The 20,479-nt window shown below is 38.7% G+C and overlaps 1 protein-coding gene across 5 annotated transcripts in view; it reads right to left on the bottom strand.

The window, feature by feature from the left end:
- The window catches only part of PTPDC1 (protein tyrosine phosphatase domain containing 1), an 85,981-nt gene that overhangs the window by 14,343 nt on the left and 51,159 nt on the right, over window positions 1–20,479 (bottom strand). For 4 of the 5 annotated variants that reach the window (XM_059926288.1, XM_059926287.1, XM_059926286.1 and 1 more), the window contains one exon: window positions 823–994. In XM_059926288.1, coding sequence (XP_059782271.1) covers window positions 823–994 — 172 coding nt within the window. Of the gene's footprint in view, window positions 1–822; window positions 995–1,482; window positions 1,772–20,479 lie in introns of those variants that run through there. The other variant, XM_059926291.1, reaches the window with a different exon arrangement.

Here is a 20,479-nt window from a genome sequence, read left to right as displayed (position 1 = left end):
CCCAATATGAAAAAGTACAGGGTTGCAAGTTAGTAAGCTGGTTGACAAATATCTAATTTGTAAATGAATTCTTGCTCGATAAAATGATTCACAAGCACAGTTCTTTGAATAGTGAATTCCTCTTAGTGCATTCCAAATGTGATTTGGTTTTGAATATCAGAATTTTTTAGAGACATCACTACATCAAAAAAGGTATACTCGACAGTTTACTATTAATAATAAAAGCAGTATGATTCAATAATGAATGAATTACACTTACATACCATAAACAAAGTAAGCATCTTATATTGTCTACTGAACTGACAACTCATACCACCTTCTACTGAGGCAGACTGGAAGTGTATGTATTTGTATGAAAATGTATTCTTTTACACAGAATACAGGAACAAAATAAAAACGAGGCTAAAGCTTACCTGTATGAAACTGAAAAACTACCTATGTACCTCATAATTTCTCAAATTTATCGTTGAACATTTTAATTATTTTTAGCAATTTCTGAAATTTAAGAGCTATCTAGTTACCATTTCTTTAAGATACTTTACATACAGCATTCCATCCAATTAAAAAAAACCCTATAGGGTTGGTTTCATTATTTCCATTCTACAGATGATGAAACTGTGCTTCCGACTGCCTGTGTGAGTAGACCAAGATCACACAGCTTGTCAAGTGGCAAAGCCAGGGATGGAGGTGAGGTCCTCTGACTTCAAAACCCCACATTCCTTCTTCTACAGCTCACTGCCTCCTGGCCATCTCCTACACGTCCATTCCCTTTTCCCACTTAGCAGTAGGTGGGAGCTACCAAAGACAGACAGAATCACTTACCAGGATGAGTAGACCCCCTTAATAGCTTGCTCCTGTTCACTCCAGCGGGCTGCATTTTCATACTTGCAAGCTTTGCCACCACATGCCATGGAACAGGCCATATGTCCAGGAATGACATGCCGTAAACGCTCTCCAACTTTTGTATACTTTGGTGTTGGACGCCCTGAATTTCCTAGAACAGTCAAAGGGACGATTCAAAATCCTACTCTCTGAACAGAATAGTAACTTGAGAAACAGCTTCCATTTTCTCTCAGGATTGTAAATGACAAGCTGGTGCTAAATCCCCTTCATTTTGTCAGGAATAAAACTGTTTCCCTTTCGTATAAGTACACTATCCTTTACTACAGAAAAGGCTTTTGCACACAATAATCTCCACATGTCATACTGGTAATGAAAAGGAAGAAACTGTAAAAGCAGATCTTCTACAAGGGAATGAGTTTTGTGCAAAAACTAGATTTTTAATGAAAAAACATAAAACATTCAATCATTTTTATCTCCTATTACATGTCTACTGAATCTCTTAGCATAACAGACAATAAAAAGTATAATGCAGAATTAATTGTCAAAATTTTAAAAAGTATCAACACAGCATAACCTCTTCACAGTTCTTATATTTAAACTCAAAGCTGTGGCAATCAATAAGAAGAAAAGGAGCTTTACTTTTTCTCTCGGGGCAAGTTGGGTTTCTCTCAGCACAGCTGACAGAGGACATGGCCACCATCACCTGGAGAGAGGATGAGGAGAGCATCTTGGCAGTGGAGCTGCGCCGCCCCTGCTGCAGTCGCAGGATGGGGTCGGAGGCAGAGTGTCGTCGGCCCTGGAAAAAGGAGCTGAGGAATGGCACAGCAGAGAGCCTCCGGGGTGGATCCTGCATGGCGCTGGGCTTCCAGGAGGGAAGAGCTGGAGGCGAGATGTCAGCGCCAGCCTGCTCCATGATGAAGTTACACGGAGACATGAGCATCACTCTGCGTGATCTAACCGCTATTCACGATAGGCTGACTTGTTTCCATAGTGACAAACAAAGAAACTACTGATTCCCACTCAGATCTGTACAAGCAAAACCCCATATGAATGGATTGTTTTGAACAGATTGTTCAAATATAAGGAAGAATAACATGTATTTTAAATAGATTATACCTAAAATGTGACTTTTCTATTGTTTCTCAAACACATTTAAAAGATCTGACTGCTCAAAGAATTACATCTAAAATACTGTAATGAATTTAGAAAAACGTCTTTCTGATGTAAACACACACATATTAAAATATTTAAATTTTGTTATTCCTTTCATATCTATTCTTTGAACATTTTGAAAAATATTCTCTTTCTATGGCTCTCTGGAACAGGGCAGATAAAAAGTTAATTGTAACGAAGTGAGAGAGTGGCATGGACATATATACACTACCAGATGTAAAACAGATAGCTAGTGGGACGCAGCACAGGGAGATCAGCTCGGTGCTTTGTGACCACCTAGAGGGGTGGGATAAGGAGGGTGGGAGGGAGACGCAAGAGGGAGGGGATATGGGGATATATGTATATGTATAGCTGATCCACTTTGTTAAACAGCAGAAACTAACAACGTTGTAAAGCAATTATACTCCAATAAAGATGTTAAAAAAAAAAGTTAATTGTAATAAAGTGGGATATACTAGATACCTCTAACACTATTAAAACACCATTTAATTTTTCAAAATAAAAAAACCCTATTTTTTTTATAGAACTATTAAAGAAATGCTTGGATAGAACAAATAAAGATATCTGTAGGGCTGATATATTAATCAAAAGACATTTATATTCATATTCTTATTTTCAGAATGTGAAAACCCAATTCTTGGTTATTGGATAGTAATAGTAGTCGTAACTATAGCCCTCAAAAACTCAAAGACACAATTCTGTGCCTTTTGTTGCCGACTATGGGGAAAGGAAAAGCTTCAGTAATGTCTTGGCAGAGGCATAGGAAGAAAATTCACTAAGTATCACATTTTTTAAAGGAACTGGATGAGGGGGAGGTTGCAACTTGAGGATCAAGATATAAAGAACACAGAAACTATAACAACCACCAACTGTCTGCCTCCTCTCTTGTTAATGTCAAGCTGCACACCCTAACCCCACCCCCGTGTCTCTCTCCCTCTGTCTCTCCAAATGGTATTTCAGCCATGTGCAGGTGGAAACAGTCTACTGTCATAGATAGGGTTCTTCTTTGTTTTGTTCTGTTTTATTTTAACAATAATGCTTTAAAGCATGCTCCTTTTAAAACACACCCCCCATCTCCCCAACTGGATGTGCTTTGTCAAATAAGACAGAGTAGCTCAATTTGGTGCCCAAATTCCTACGAGTATAGCATCCTGCCCCTGTTATTTTGCATACAACAATGGAAAATAATTCCTTTTAACATACCTAATCCAGAAGGCACAGCTTCCACACAGTTTTACAGGAAAGGAAAGAGTAGAGGATGCGGTGTGGAAGGCAAGTTGGAACCTGATGGCAAGAGACCCTAAATGCTCAAACTAAGGGGTCTGAGTCTGCTATCTGGGGAACAGGGAGTCTGACTCAAGTTTCTTAGAGTTAACATTCCCTGCAAAGATAGGGCCGGGAGCCAAGGACTGGGGGCCTGCTGGGACTGTGACTGTGTGAACGGAGCTAAGCATGGCAACAAGACAGTACAGGGGCAGACACTGCGCTGGGTGCTGAGACTTCAAGCCTAAGTGAGCAGCAGCAAGATACTGAAGCAGGTAAATATGGGAGTCCGTGAGAAGAAGGTGTGAGAGAAAATCCGGTAGGCAAGTTCCATCCGAGATGAAAGGCATGTGAGGCAGCAACTAGGAGGTCTCAACCAGTGAGTAGGAAATGCCTGATCTGTGCAGCTCTAAGGACATCCACAGAGGAGAGTCCAAGTAACTCTGTTCTCAACAGTTCTGAAAATGAGAATGAATTTGATGAGGATAGGACTTGTCTGGACCAAGCTAAGGAACGAAAGGTTTATGTATTAAAATACAATGTCTTACAGAGGTGTGAAACAAGAAATGTGAGTATATGTAACTAAACTGACCCACAAAATGAATAAAATAACTATTTTCAAAAAGAATACAAAAAGAGACCAATTTGGTACAAGTTCTGATATCTTTTATTCCATGAATTAGAAGATAATCTCTATAAAGTCATGGCATGATTGTTTTTCGGCAACATTCTGTGAACAAAAGTGTGGTTATGTGGAGATGTGGATTTCTGAGGTTGGCACAATAGCCTAAAAATCAATTAAAAAATTTAAATTGGGATGAGTTATAGATTTCTAATGATGAATTGTTCAGGCTTTTAGAAATAACATTTTAAAATTTATTTAAATTACCAATAGGGAAAAAAGCGAAGCCTTACCTTTAGATAGAAGGAGGAACAAGACTATTTTAATTTCTATTTCATGTTTTATATAAGATGGAAGTATTTTAGAGTAAGAATAATTTTATGAAGGGCCATACTTTCAACAGAAACTAAAAGGTAAAGAACTGAGTTATTTGTAATGAGGTGGATGGACCTAGAGTCTGCCATACAGAGTGAAGTAAGTCAGAAGGAGAAAAACAAATACCGCATGCTAACACATATATATGGAATCTAAAAAAAAAAAAAAAAAAAAAAAAAATGGTTCTGAAGAACCTAGGGGCAGGACAGGAACAAAGACGCAGACATAGAGAATGGACTTGAGGACATGGGGAGGGGGAAGGGTAAGCTGGGACGAAGTGAAAGAGTGGCATAGACTTATAAACACCATCCAAATGTAAAATAGATAGCTAGTGGGAAGCAGCCGCATAGCACAGGGAGATCAGCTCCGTGCTTTGTGACCACCTAGAGGGGTGTGGGATAGGGAGGGTGGGAGGGAGACGCAAGAGGGAGGAGATATGGGGATATATGTATACGTATAGCTGATTCACTTTCTTATAAAGCAGAAACTAACACAACATTGTAAAGCAATTATACTCCAATAAAGATGTTTAAAAAAAAAAAAAGGTAAAGAAACTTTTTTTCTGGCAACCACAGAGAAAGTCTATAGAACCTCATTATTATAAGCTACATTCACCTCTCTGCTCTCCTTCCCTCCTTCCTCCATAGTTATAACTTGAGGCCACAAGAAACAACACTACTGTTGTTTCTCCACTTACCTGCTAACAGGATCTATATTTTCCTTCTCTGACAAAGTGTTTTTCTAAATACATAAGAAAAAAAATATCAGTTTTCTAGATTCCATGAATATAAAATAATAGGGGACCCTACCTCATTACTATTTTTACCCTTTTTCTTCCAAATATGCTGTCTCTAAAAAAAAAAAAAAAAATCAGGCTCCAAGAAAAAGTAGGAAAACAATACAAAAGATAATCCCCATGACCAATCCTATACTCCCCCCTAAGATGCTGTAATCATCAATGCATAAAAGACCCCTCTCAAAGCATAAAGAATATGGGTGCTGCACTCTAAACACAACAATACCTTTGTGGCCAATGGCCTGTTTGTAGGTGGGCAATCAGACCTTCCCAAATTCAGAATAATATTTAAGGAACCAAATGAGATACTGGTCACTGCAAATGTGAAATTAAGCACAGTAAACAACAAAGAAACCTACCTAAAGTTACTTATGAGCCCTTGGTCTTTTCCTCTTTAATTTCTACATGTGGGTGGTTAAAGCACCAAAGAGTCTAAAGAGATGTGAAGCCTCAAGAACTGGTAATTCCGTTTTATACTCAAGAAAGGACTAATAACTTCCTATTTAAACAAACTCATGCAACAATAGGCCCAAGAATGCAGTGGGAGATGGAGGTCCATCTAGGCTCAGTCCTAAGTCAATACAGGAGTCATTTCCAGGAACTGGAAATGGACTAGAATGCTGACTTTACAGCTTCTTGTTTTCCACTTTTTGTGACAGGAGGCTCACTTCTCACAAGGCAACTAACTATGCAACTGTTTGACAGCTCAAGATGTTTTCTAATGTTGAGTCAAAATCCATTTCTCTGTAAACATTGGTCCTGGTTCTTCCCTCTAAAAATTAAAAACAAAGCATCTCTTTGACTTGCAAGGTTTTCAAATATCTGAAGACAGAACTTCTCTAAGTCTTCCCCTACTGGGGTCAAATCTTCTTAATTTTTCAAACATTCCTAGTATATGTCATTGTTTCCAGATCCTTCACTATAATTCCCCTTCTTCAGAGAGCCCTCCCTCTCCCATTTACAGCTAAACTTCTAAAAAAAGGTGACTTCATTTGCATTTTCCATTTGTCACCTTCTCATCCTCAATCTATTCATCTCTGGTCTCTGTCTCCAGCATCCACTGAAAACTGATCTTGCTAAGGTCTCTGATGCCTTTTTATAGTTTTTATCTTATTTTGACTGCTTAGCACATTTAACACAGTTGAACAATTTAGTTTCTTTTCTTTTTAATTAACATCTTTAGTGGAGTATAATTGCTTTACGATGGTGTGTTAGCTTCTGCTTTATAACAAAGTGAATCAGTTATACATATACATATATCCCCATATCACCTCCCTCTTGAGTCTCCCTCTCTCACACCCTTGCTATCCCACCCCTCTAGGTGGTCACAAAGCACCGAGCTGATCTCCCTGTGCTATGTGGCTGCTTTCCACTAGCTATTTTACGTTTGGTAGTGTATATATGTCCATGCCACTTTCTCAATTTGTCCCAGCTTACCCTTCCCCCTCCCCATATCCTCAAGCCCATTCTCTAGTAGGTCTGCGTCCTTATTCCCGTCTTGCCCCTAGGTTCTTCATGACGATTTTTCTTTTTTTTTAGATTCCATAAATATGTGTTAGCATAAGGTATTTGTTTTTCTCTTTCTTACTTCACTCTGTATGACAGACTCTAGGTCCATCCACCTCACTACAAATAACTCCATTTCATTTCTTTTTATGTCGGAGTAATATTCCATTGTATATATGTGCCACATCTTCTTTATCCATTCATCTGTTGATGGACACTTAGATGGCTTCCATGTCCTGGCTATTGTAAATAGAGCTGCAATGAACATTGTGGTACATGTATCTTTTTGAATTATGGATTTCTCAGGGTATATGCCTATTAGTGGGATTGCTGGGTCGTATGGTAGCTCTATTTTTAGTTTTTTAAGGAACCTCCATACTGTTATCCATAGTGGTTGTTATCAATTTATATTCCCACCAACAGTGCAAGAGGGTTCCCTTTTCTTCACACCCTCTCCAGCATTTATTGTTTGTAGATTTTTTGATGATGGCCATTCTGACTGGTGTGAGATAATATCTCACTGTAGTTTTGATTTGCATTTCTCTAATGATTAATGATGTTGAGCATTCTTTCATGTGTTTGTTGGCAATCTGTGTATCTTTTTTGGAGAAATGTCTATTTAGGTCTTCTGCCCATTTTTGGATTGGGTTGTTTGTTATTTTGATATTGAGCTGCATGAGCTGCTTGTAAATTTTGGAGATTAATCCTTTGTCAGGTGCTTCATTTGCAAATATTTTCTCCTATTCTGAGGGCTGTCTTTTCGTTGTTTATGGTTTCCTTTGCTGTGCAAAAGCTTTTAAGTTTCTTAGGTCCCATTTGTTTATGTTTCTTTTTATTTCCATTTCTCTAGGAGGTGGATCAAAAAGGTTCTTGCTGTGATTTACGTCACGGAGTGTTCTGGCTATATTTTCCTCTAAGAGTTTAATAGTGTCTGGCCTTACATTTAGGTCTTTAATCCATTTTGAGTTTATTTTTGTGTATGGTGTTAGGGAGTGTTCTAATTTCATTCTTTTACATGTACCTGTCCAGTTTTCCCAGCACCACTTATTGAAGAGGCTGTCTTTTCTCCACTGTATATTCTTGCCTCCTTTATCAAAGAAAAGGTGACCGTATGTGCGGGGGTTTATCTCTGGGCTTTCTATCCTGTTCCATTGATCTATATTTCTGTTTTTGTGCCAATACCATACTGTCTTGATTACTGTAGCTTTGTAGTAAAATTTGAAGTCAGGGAGCCTGATTCCTCCAGCTCTGTTTTTCTTTCTCAAGATTGTTTTGGCTATTCGAGGTCTTTTGTGTTTCCATACAAATTGTGAAATTTTTTGTTCTAGTTCTCTGAAAAATGCCAGTGGTAGTTTGATAGGGATTGCATTGAATCTGTAGATTGCTTTGGGTAGTGGAGGCATTTTCACAATGTTGATTCTTCCAATCCAAGAACATGGTATATCTCTCCATCTATTTGTATCATCTTTAATTTCTTTCATCAGTGTCTTATAATTTTCTGCATACAGGTCTTTTGTCTCCTTAGGTAGGTTTATTCCTAGATATTATATTCTTTTTGTTGCAATGGTAAATGGGAGTGTTTTCTTAATTTCACTTTCAGATTTTTCATCATTAGTGTACAGGAATCCAAGAGATTTCTGTGCATTAATTTTGTATCCTGCTACTTTACCAAATTCATTGATTAGCCCTAGTAGTTTTCTGGTAGCATCTTTAGGATTCTCTACGTAGAGTATCATGTCATCTGCAAACAGTGACAGCTTTATTTCTTCTTTTCCAATTTGGATTCCTTTTATTTCTTTTTCTTCTCTGATTGCTGTGGCTAAAACTTCCAAAACTATGTGGAATAATAGTGGTGAGAGTGGGCAACCTTGTCTTGTTCCTGATCTCAGTGGAAATGGTTTCAGTTTTTCACCATTGAGGATGATGTTGGCTGTGGGTTTGTCATATATGGCCTTTATTATGTTGAGGTAAGTTCCCTCTATGCCTACTTTATGGAGGGTTTTTATCATAAATCGGTGTTGAATTTTGTCAAAAGCTTCCTCTGCATCTCTTGAGACGATCATATGGTTTTTCTCCTTCAATTTGTTAATATGGTGTATCACACTGATTGATTTACGTATATTGAAGAATCCTTGCATTCCTGGGATAAACCCCACTTGATCATGGTGGATGATTCTTTTAATGTGCTGTTGGATTCTGTATGCTAGTATTTTGTTGAGGATTTTTGCATCTATGTTCATCAGTGATATTGGCCTGTAGTTTTCTTTCTTTGTGACATCTTTGTCTGGTTTTGGTATCAAGGTGATGGTGGCCTCATAGAATGAGTCTGGGAGTGTTCCTCCCTCTGCTATATTTTGGAAGCATTTGAGAAGGATAGGTGTTAGCTCTTCTCTAAATGTTTGATAAAATTCGCCTGTGAAGCCATCTGGTCCTGGGCTTTTGTTTGTTGGAAGATTTTTAATCACAGTTTCAATTTCAGTGCTTGTGACTGGTCCGTTCATAATTTCTATTTCTTCCTGGTTCAGTCTCAGAAGGTTGTGCATTTCTAAGAATTTGTCCATTTCTTCCAGGTTGTCCATTTTGTTGGCATAGAGTTGCTTGTAGTCATCTCTCATGATCCTTTGTATTTCTGCAGTGTCAGTTGTTACTTCTCCTTTTTCATTTCTAATTCTATTGACTTGAGTCTTCTCCCTTTTTTTCCTGATGAGTCTGGCTAATGGTTTATCAATTTTTTTATTATATTATATTATATTATTTATTTATTTATTTATTTATTAATTATTTTTGGCTGTGTGGGGTCTTCGTTTCTGTGTGAGGGCTTTCTCCAGTTGCGGCGAGTGGGGGACACTCTTCATCGCGGTGCGCGGGCCTCTCATTATCGCGGCCTCTCTTGTTGCGGAGCACAGGCTCCAGACGCTCAGGCTCAGTAGTTGTGGCTCACGGGCCCAGCTGCTCCGCGGCATGTGGGATCTTCCCAGACCAGGGCTCGAACCCGTGTCCCCTGCATTGGCAGGCAGATTCTCTGCCACTGCGCCACCAGGGAAGCCCTGGTTTATCAATTTTGTTTATCTTCTCAAAGAACCAGCTTTTAGTTTTATTGATCTTTGCTATCGTTTCCTTCATTTCTTTTTCATTTATTTCTGATCTGATCTTTATGATTTCCTTCCTTATGCTAACTTTGGGGTTTTTTTGTTCTTCTTTCTCTAATTGCTTTACGTGGAAGGTTAGGTTGTTTATTTGAGATGTTTCTTCTTTCTTAAGGTAGGATTGTATTGCTATAAACTTCCCTCTTAGAACTTTTGCTGCATCCCATATGTTTTGGGTCGTCATGTTTACATTGTCATTTGTTTCTGGGTATTTTTTGATTTCCTCTTTGATTTCCTCAGTGATCTCTTGGTTATTAAGTAGTGTATTGCTTAGCCTCCATGTGTTTGTATTTTTTACAAATTTTTTCCTGTAATTCATATCTACTCTCATAGCGTTGTGGTCAGAAAAGATACTTGATATGATTTCAATTTTCTTAAATTTACCAAGGCTTGATTTGTGACCCAAGATATGATCTATCCTGGAGAATGTTCCATGAACACTTGAGAAGAAAGTGTATTCTGTTGTTTTTGGATGGAATGTCCTATAAATATCAATTAAGTCCATCTTGTTTAATGTATCATTTAAAGCTTGTGTTTCCTTATTTATTTTCATTTTGGATGATCTGTCCACTGGTGAAAGTGGGGTGTTGAAGTCCCCTACTATGATTGTGTTTCTGTCGATTTCCCCTTTTATGGCTGTTAGTATTTGCCTTATGTATTGAGGTGCTCCTATGTTGGGTGCATAAATATTTACAATTGTTATATCTTCCTTCTTGGATTGATCCCTTGATCATTATGTAGTTTCCTTCTTTGTCTCTTGTAATAGTCTTTATTTTAAAGTCTATTTTGTCTGATATGAGAATTGCTACTCCAGCTTTCTTTTGATTTCCATTTGCATGGAATATCTTTTTCCATCCCCTCACTTTCAGTCTGTATGTGTCCGTAGGTCTGAAGTGGGTCTCTTGTAGACAGTATATATATGGGTTTTGTTGTTGTATCCATTCAGCCAGTCTATGTCTTTTAGTTAGAGCATTTAATCCATTTACATATAAGGTAATTATCAATATGTATGTTCCTATTACCATTTTCTTAATTGTTTTGGGTTTGTTATTGTAGGTCTTTTCCTTCTCTTGTGTTTCCTGCCTAGAGAAGTTCCTTTAGCATTTGTTGTAAAGCTGGTTTGGTGGTGCTGAATTCTTTTAGCTTTTGCTTGTTTGTAAAGGTTTTAATTTCTCTGTCAAATCTGAATGAGATCCTTGCTGTGTAGAGGAATCTTGGTTGTAGTCTTTTCCCCTTCATCACTTTAAATATGTCCTGCCACTCTCTTCTGGCTTGCAGAGTTTCTGCTGAAAGATCAGCTGTTAACCTTATGGGGTTTCCCTTGTATGTTATTTGTTGTTTTTCCCTTGCTGCTTTTAATATTTTTTCTTTGTATTTAATTTTCGATAGTTTGATTAATATGTGTCTTTGCATGTTTCTCCTTGGATTTATCCTGTATGGGACTCTCTGTGCTTCCTGGACTTGATTAAGTATTTCCTTTCCCATATTAGGAAAGTTTTCAACTATAATCTCTTCAAATATTTTCTCAGTCCCTTTCTTTTTCTCTTCTTCTTCTGGGACCCCTATAATTCGCATGTTGGTGGGAATTATAGGGGTTTAATGTTGTCCCAGAGGTCTCTGAGACTGTACTCAATTGCTTTCTCTTTTTTTTCTTCATTCTGCTCTGCAGTAGTTATTTCCACTATTTTATCTTCCAGGTCAGTTGTCCATTCTTCTGCCACAGTTATTCTGCTATTGATCCCTTCTAGAGAATTTTTAATTTATTGTGTTGTTCATCATTGTTTGTTTGCTCTTTAGTTCTTCTAGGTCCTTGTTAAACGTTTCTTGTATTTTCACTATTCTATTTCCAAGATTTTGGATTATCTTTACTATCATTATTCTGAATTCGTTTTCAGGTAGACTGCCTATTTTGTCTTCATTTGTTCGGTCTGGTGGGTTTTTACCTTGGTCCTTCATCTGCTGTGTGTTTCTCTGTCTTCTCATTTTGCTTAACTTACTGTGCTTGGGGGTCTCCTTTTCGCAGGCTGCAGGTTCGTAGTTCCCATTGTTGTTGGTGTCTGCCCCCAGTGGCTAAGGTTCCTTCAGTGGGTTGTGTAGGCTTCCTGCTGGAGGGGACTAGTGCCTATGCTCTGGTGGATGAGGCTAGATATTTTCTTTCTGGTGGGCAGGTCCACACCTGGTGGTGTGTTTTGGGGTGTCTGTGGCCTTATTATGATTTTAGGCAGCCTCTCTGTTAATGGGTGGGCTTATGTTTCTGTCTTGCTAGTTGTTTGGCATAGGGTGTCCAGCACTGGAGCTTCCTGGTCATTGAGTGGAGCTGGGTCTTCGCGTTGAGATGGAGATCTCTGGGAGATTTTCACTGTTTGATATTACGTGGAGCTGGGAGGTCTCCTGTGGAGCAATGTACTGAACTTGGCTCTCCCACCTCTGAGGCACAGCCCTGACACCTGGCTGGATCACCAAGAGCCTGTCATCCACACAGCTCAGAATAAGAGGGAGAAAAAAAAGAAAGAAAGAAAGAAGAAGATAAAATAAAATACAATAAAAAGTTATTAAAAGAAAAAAGAAAAAATAATTAAAAAAAATTTTAATAAAAAAAAAAGAAACAAAGAAGAGAGCAACCAAATCAAAAAACAAATCCACCAATGATAACAAGCGCTAAAAACTATACCAAAAAAAAAAAAAAAAAAAAGGACAGACAGAACCCTAGGACAAATGGTAACAGCAAAGCTATACAGACAATATCACACACAGAAGCATACACATACACACTCACAAAAAGAGAAAAAGGGAAAATATATATATATGTCGTTGCTCCCAAAGTCCACCTCCTCAATTTGGGATGATTCATTGTCTATTCAGGTATTACACAGATGCAGGGTACATCAAGTTGATCGTGGAGATTTAATCCACTGCTCCTGAGGCTGCTGGGAGAGATTTCCCTTTCTCTTCTTTGTTTGCACAGCTCCTGGGGGTCAGCTTTGGATTTGGTCCCACCTCTGCGTGTAGGTTGCCTGAGGGCGTCTGTTCTTCACTCAGACAGGATGGGGTTAAAGGAGCAGCTGATTCGGGGGCTGTGGCTCACTCAGGCCACAGGGAGGGAGGCTTACAGAGTTTGGGGCGAGCCTGCGGCAGCAGAGGTCGCAATGACGTTGTACCAGCGTGAGGCGCACCGTGTGTTCTCCCGGGGAAGTTGTCCCTGGATCACGGGACCCTGGCAGTGGCAGGCTGCACAGGCTCCTGGGAGGGCAAGTGTGGAGAGTGACCTGTGCTTGCACACAGGCTTCTTGGTGGCTGCAGCAGCAGCCTTAGCATCTCATGCCCATCTCTGGGGTCCGTGCTGATAGTCGTGGCTCACGCCCATCTCTGGAGCTCCTTTAAGTGGTGCTCTTAATCCCCTCTCCTCGCACACCAGGAAACAAAGAGGGAAGAAAAAGTCTCTTGCCTCTTCGGTAGCTCCAAACTTTTTCCTGGACTCCCTCCCGACTAGCTGTGGCGCACTAGCACCCTTCAGGCTGTGTTCACGCAGCCAACCCCAGTCCTCTCCCTGGGATCTGACCTCCGAAGAACGAGCCTCAGCTCCCAGCCTCCACCTGTCCTGGCAGGTGAGCAGACAAGCCTCTCGGGCTGGTGAGCACTGGCTAGCACCGATCCTCTGTGTGGGAATCTCTCCGCTTTGCCCTCTGCACCCCTGTTGCTGCGCTCTCCTCCGTGGCTCCGAAGCTTCCCCCCTCTGCCACCCGCAGTCTCCGCCTATGGAGGGGATTCCTAGTATGTGGAAATCTTTCCTCCTTCACAGCTCCCTCCCACTGGCACAGGTCCCATCCTTATTCTTTTGTCTCTTTTTTATCTTTTGCCCTACCCAGGTACATGGGGAGTTTCTTGCCTTTTGGGAGGTCTGAGGTCTTCTGCCAGCGTTCAGTAGGTGTTCTCTAAGGGTTGTTCCACATGTAGATGTATTTCTGATGCATCTGTGGGCGGGGAAGATGATCTCCATGTCTTACTCTTCTGCCATCTTGAAGCTCCCTCCACCAAAAATTTAGTTTTAATTTTTAAAAAATTTTGGAGAGGATTTTATTTTTTTGGAGCAATATCAAACTTACAGAAAAGTTATAACACCAAGACTATTGTTTCTTGAACCATTTGAGAATAAGCTGCAGACATACTGCCCCATTACTCTAAATAACTTAGTATATATTTCCCATAAACAAAGACATTCTCTAAAATTCCCCCAAATCAGAAAATTATGATTGATACATTATTAGTTGCCCACTATTCCTCAGACCTCTCTCAAGCTTCACTGATTATCTCCATGTTCCTTATGGTAAAATCATACTACACAATGTTCAGAATCACACACTGTATTTTAGTTGTCCCCTCATTTATTTCGCTTTAGAACAAGTTCCTCAGTCTTTCCTTGATATTGTTGCCTTTGACTTTTGAAGAGTATAGGCCAGTTATTTTGTACAACATCTCTCAATTTGGGTGTGTCCGCTTCCTCATAATTAGATCCAATAAGTCCTGGTGTTTATTGGTAAAGAATAATATTTAGAAACCAAGTCCAGATGCTAGGTGTGCTCATTACTGTTAACAGTGTTGTTGCTAGCAGGCCCTCTCAGGGGACAGAACTAAAGAATATGTGCACTATATACATGTATACACACACACATCACACATTTAAATTAATATTTACATATGCACGCATATATGTTGAAAACTTATTCAAGTTCACCCTGACATGACCAGTTCCAATCCAACAGCACAGGTTTCCTCCTAATATCCCCCTTTCCATAATTATAACTCTCTTCTCTGATGGTGAGAACCCTGCTATTATCCTTTACTTATCTGACTAGTCCCCCTCTATGTGACCAATCTCCCCTCACTGCTGCTGGCCCCCCTTACCTAAGTGGATGCCTCCCTTCCTCCAACTGAACTCTAAGATCCTGAGCTAGGCTGCTGTTGCCACCCACATGTGTGGATGTCTCCTCACTCTGCTTGTGTTCTGATACACTATGAGGGGTCACGCTGCCATGTGGAGCCCTCCTAACCTCATTTGAACTCTGACACCTAGAGTATTCTAATACCCAGGAATCAGGTCAGCCTCCCACATGATATCATCCTGCTCAGGAATCATGACTGCCAGGCTGCCCCCCTATACGGATCTGCCTCACCCTACTTGGCTTCCAGTGCTGCAGCCTTACTCACCCTCTGGTGTGGATGCCTACTTTTTATGATCCCGTCCAGTGGCTTTTGGACTGTTCAATTCAGGAAGGGAAGGAAAAAGAAGAGGAAGAGAAAGCTCCTTCCTTTTTTCCCTTGTTACAGGTGGCAAAATACACATAACATAAAATTTACCATTTTAACCATTTTTAAGTGTACAGTGCAGTAGCATTATGTACATTCAGATTGTTGTGCAACCATCACCACCAACCACCTCCAGAATTTTTTCATTTTCCCAAACTGAAACTGTATACCCCTTAAACACTAAGTCCCCATTTCTCTCTTGCCCTAGTTCCTGGCAACCACCATTGTGCTTTCTGTCTCTAAGAACTTCACATTCTAGGTACCTCATGTAAGTGGAACCAAATAATTATTTTTGTCTTTTTGTGACTGGCTTATTTCACATAGCTTAATGTCTTCAAAGTTCATCCATGTTGTAGCATGTGCAGAATTTCCTTCCTTTCTAAGGCTGAATAATATCCCTTTGTATGTACATGCTATATTTTATCCATTAATCTATTCATAGACGTTCAGGTTGTTTCCCACTTTTGGTTAGTGTGAATGCTGCTATAAATATGGGTGTACAAATATCTGCTCAAGTCCCTGATTTCAATTCTTTTGGTACATACCCAGAAGTGAAATTGCTGGATCATATGGTAATTCTATTTTTAAGTTTTTGAGGAACTACCATACTGTTTTCAATAGTGGCTGTACCATTTACACTACCAGTAATACAGTAATATACTAGAGTTCCAATTTCTCAACATCCTTGACAACAATCATTTCTGTGTTTTTGATAATAACCATCCTAATGGACATGCACTTGTATCTCACTGTGGGTTTTTTTTTTTTTTTTTTAATTTATGGCTGTGTTGGGTCTTCGTTTCTGTGCGAGGGCTTTCTCTAGTTGCAGCGAGCGGGGGCAACTCTTCATCGCAGTGTGCGGGCCTCTCACTGTCACGGTCTCTCTTGTTGCGGAGCACAGGCTCCAGACGTGCAGGCTCAGTAGTTGTGGCTCACGGGCCTAGTTGCTCCGTGGCATGTGGGATCTTCCCAGCCCAGGGCTCTGGGAAGTTATTGGACATCTGTGTATCTTTTCGTGAGAATAGTCTATTCAAGTCCTTTGTCTGTTTTTGAATAGGGTTGTTTGTTTGTGGTTGTTGAGTTTTAGGAGTTCTGTATAATTCTGGATATTAGTCCCTTATTAGATACATGATTTGCAAATAGTTCACCCATTCTGTAGGATGACTCTTCATTCTGTTGATAGTGTCTTTTGATGAACAAATTTTTAAGTTTTGATGAAGTCCAATTTATCTATGTTTTTCTTCTGTCACCTGTGCTTTGGTGTCATAATCAAGAAATCATCATGAAATCCAATGTTATGAAGATTTTCCCCTTATTTTGTTCTAAGAGTTTTATACCTTGAGTTCTTACGTTTAGGTCTTTGATTTTTTAAAAATTGAAGTACAGCTGATTTACAATTTTGTGTTAATTTCAGATGTATAGCAAATTGATTCAATTTTATATATACTTATATATGTTAATATATAACTATATATTCAAATTTGTATGTTAACATATATATATATTTTCTTTTTCAGATTAGGTTATTACAAGATATTTGTAATAGGTTATTACAAGATATTACAGTTCCCTGTGCTATACAGTAGGTCCTTGTTGTTTATCTATTTTATATATAGTAGTATGTATTTGTTAAGCCCAAACTCCTAATTCATAACTTCCCACTTTCCCCTTTGGTACACAAACAAGTTGATTTTCTATGTGATTCTGTTTCTGTTTTGTAAATTGTAATTGTTTATTTGTATCATTTTTTTAGATTCCACATATAAGTGGTATCATGTGATATTTGTCTTTCACTGTCTGACTTCACTTAGCATGATAATCTCTAGGTCCATTCATTGCTGCAAATGGCAATATTTCATTCGTTTGTACGGTTGAGTAATATTCCACTGTGTGTGTATGTATACACACACACCACATCTTCTTTACCTATTCATCTGTGAATGGACACTTAGGTTGCTTCCATGTTTTGGCTATTGTAAAGAGTGCTGTAATGAACACTGGGGTGCATGTATTTTTTTGAATTAGAGTTTCATCTTTTCCTGATATATGCCAAGGAGTGGGATTGCTGGATCATGTGGGAACTCTATTTTTAGTTTTTTAAGGAATCTCCATACTGTTTTCCACAGTGGCTGCACCAATTTACAATCCCACCAACAGTGTAGGAGGGTCTCCTTTTCTCCACACCCTCTCCAGCAATTTATTATTTGTGGATTTTTTGATGGTGGCCATTCTGACAGGTATGGGGTGGTACCTCATTGTAGTTTTGATTTGCATCTCTCTAATAATTAGCGATGTTGAGCATCTTTTCATGTGCCTGTTGGCCATCTGTATATCTTCTTTGCAGAAATGTCTATTTAGGTCTTCTGCTCATTTTTTTTTGATTGGGTTGTTTGTTTTTTTTCATATTGAGCTGTATTTAAGTCCTTAAACCATTTATTTTTGTGCATGGTGTGAAGCAGTGTTCTAATTTCATTGATTTACATGCGGCTGCCCAGCTTTCCTGACACCACTTGCTGAACAGACTGTCTTTTCTCCGTTGTATATTTTTGCCTCCTTTGTCAAAGATTAATTGACTGTAGGTGTGTGGGTTTATTTCTGGGCTCTCTCTTCTGTTCCATTGATCCATATGTCTGATTTCGTGCCAATACCCTGCTGTTTTGATTACTGTAGCTTTGTAATATTGTCTGAAGTCTGGGAGGGTTATGCCTCCAGCTTTGTTCCTTTTCCTCAGGATTGCTTTGGCAATTCTAAGCCTTTTATGATTCCATATAAATTTTAGGCTTATTTGTTTTAGTTCTGAAAAAATGTCATGGGTAATCTGATAGGGATTGCAGTAAATCAGTAGATGTTTTGGGTAGTATGGACATTTTAACAATATTAATTCTTCCAATCCAAGAGCATGGGATATCTTTCCATTTTGTTGAATCATCTTCAATCTCCTTTATCAATGTTTTATAGTTCTCAGCATATAAGTCTTTCACCTCCTTAGTCAGGTTTATTCCTAGGTTACATGGTGATCTTTCCTGCAGTTTTGGTTGTATGAGATCTTCTGCCAGCATTCAGTAGGTATTCAGTGAGAATTATTCCAAATATGGATGTATTTTTGATATATTTGTGGGAAGAGGTAAGCTCCACGTCCTTCTACTCCACCATCTTGATCTCTCTCAGGTTCTTGATTTTGAGTTAATTTTGGTATATGGCATAAGGTAAGGGTTCAACACCATTCTTTTCCATGTGCATACAGTTTTCCCAACACCAATTGATGAAAAGATTATCTTTTCCCCACTGAATAGTCTTGGCACCCTTGTCAAAAATCATTGACCACATTTGCAAGGTTTTTTCCTCCTGGGATCTCTTTTCTGTTCCATTCATTTATATGTCTTTGTTTATGCCAGTACCACACTGTTTTGATTACTGTATCTTTGTAGTAAGTTTTGAAATCAGGAAGCAAGTCCTCAAACTTTGTTCTTCTTTTTCAAGATTATTTTGGCTATTTGGGGGTCCTTTAAGATTCCATGTGAATTTTAGGGTGAGTTTTTCTATTTCTGCAAAAAACATCATTGGGATTTTGACAGGGATTGCATTGAATCTGTAGATCCTGTTGCGTTGTACTGACATCTTAACAATTCTTCCAATCCATGAACACAAGATGTCTTTCCATTTATTTAGATCTTTAATTTCTTTCAGCAATGTTTTGTAGTTTTCAAAGATGTAACTATTGGTGGAAACTGAGTAAAAGGTAAATGAGATATTTTTGCACTATTTCTTACAATTGCACACTAGTATACAATTATCTCAATATTTTAATTAAAAATGTATATATAATCAAAGAAAAAACAGTCACAAGGCAGGCCTAAGTGAGGGTCATTTAGCAGAGGTCAGGGCCAACACAGGGAAGACAACTAACAGTGTATGGTATGTGACCTGGCAGGGCGTGGGCTCCGTGTGGAAAAAAGAGCTAAAATGGATGATGGCTGGGCAGGGCTGGGAGGGCAGGGCTGAAAAGGAGGGCTGAATAAATAAGGAAACATATTGGGGATAATAAGAGCCAGGTTTCTCATTCTTAGAGAAGGAAATTATAAACAAAAAAATGGGAAAAGCTAGAATGACGGCAAAGTGTTGGATTATAATAGAAAGTACCAATATGAAGTCATGGTTTTCAATATGTATAGACAGAAACAAAAATAAATATATATGTACAAGTGGACAGACAGATATATATATGTCTATATATATGCATATATATTAACATATATTTTCTAGCTTTGTCCCCTAGGGAGCTAGGGAACTGTAACATTTCAGTGGTAGTTAGCACATCCAGTAGTGAGTACATCTTGGTTTCTAAATACCATTCCCCACTAAAAGGGCTCCTTGGAGAAAAGGCTGATTTCAGGGCTAGGATAGGGAAAGTGCAACATGAGACTGGAAGATCTTGCTGTGCCAGAAAGCAAGGAATGCTGGAGTGGTGGGGACTTGTCAAAATGATACAGCTAAGGGCCAAAGATTAAAGTATCATATTTGAGGATCAAACAAATGATGGTAAAAGATGATATTCCACTGAACAAAACAGGAATCTACACTGAAATAAATAACTGAGCAAATAAATGGAAAGGGAAAGCTCTTTCCTCGCAGTAGAATGCCAACTAAAATGCCTAAGGAATGATGGAATTAGAAAACCTCCATTTAGTTATCTATCATAGTAATAATTAAAAGCTGAAACTACTGGGTAAAAGCTGGATGAGGACCAGGATATATATATAAGGTCTCAAAGCATCTCTCCATAAAATATTAATTATGAAGGGAGAAAGAATAATGTATAATAGGTAAATCTTGGCAGATACCACTTTACTGACATGATCAAACTTAACATTTCCAGTTTTATGGCAAAATGATATCTTGCGTCACTTGACAGGATGTATAAGAAGTAGAGTCACTTCTGTGATGTTTCTGCCAAAAATGCATAACCTCAATCTTATGATGAAACAGTAGGTAAACCCATATTGAGAAACATACTGCAAAATAAGTGGGCCGTAATGTTCACAAAGGTCAAGAAAGGACTAACTGTGATCATTGAAAGAAACTGAAAAAACATGACAAGTATTCTTTTGTTATTAAAAGATATTATTGACACAGTTGATAAAACTTGAATGGGGGTCTCCGGTTGAAAATACATAGAAATTGTTTTTTGCTTTTCTGTAAGTTAGGAAATTATTTCAAAAATAAAAGAACTAATATTACAAAAAGAGGGACAGTCAGACAACATGGGAATCCTGATGGAAGAATAAGCACAGTCAATGAAATATCGTGCCAATAAAAAAACCTGACTAGACTCTACCACCGTCTATGAATCCAATTTATAGGAAATACTATGAGGGTATAATCAGCAAAATACGGATTGTGACAAAATCTACAAGGTAAAATTTCTGGTTTCTTCAACAAATAAAGTGTAAG

The sequence above is a fragment of the Balaenoptera ricei genome, chromosome 6 (assembly GCF_028023285.1).
Source record: "Balaenoptera ricei isolate mBalRic1 chromosome 6, mBalRic1.hap2, whole genome shotgun sequence".
Lineage (NCBI taxonomy): Eukaryota > Metazoa > Chordata > Mammalia > Artiodactyla > Balaenopteridae > Balaenoptera > Balaenoptera ricei.
The sequence above is the reverse complement of the archived record's forward strand: the minus strand, read 5'-3'. Positions and strand labels throughout refer to the sequence as shown.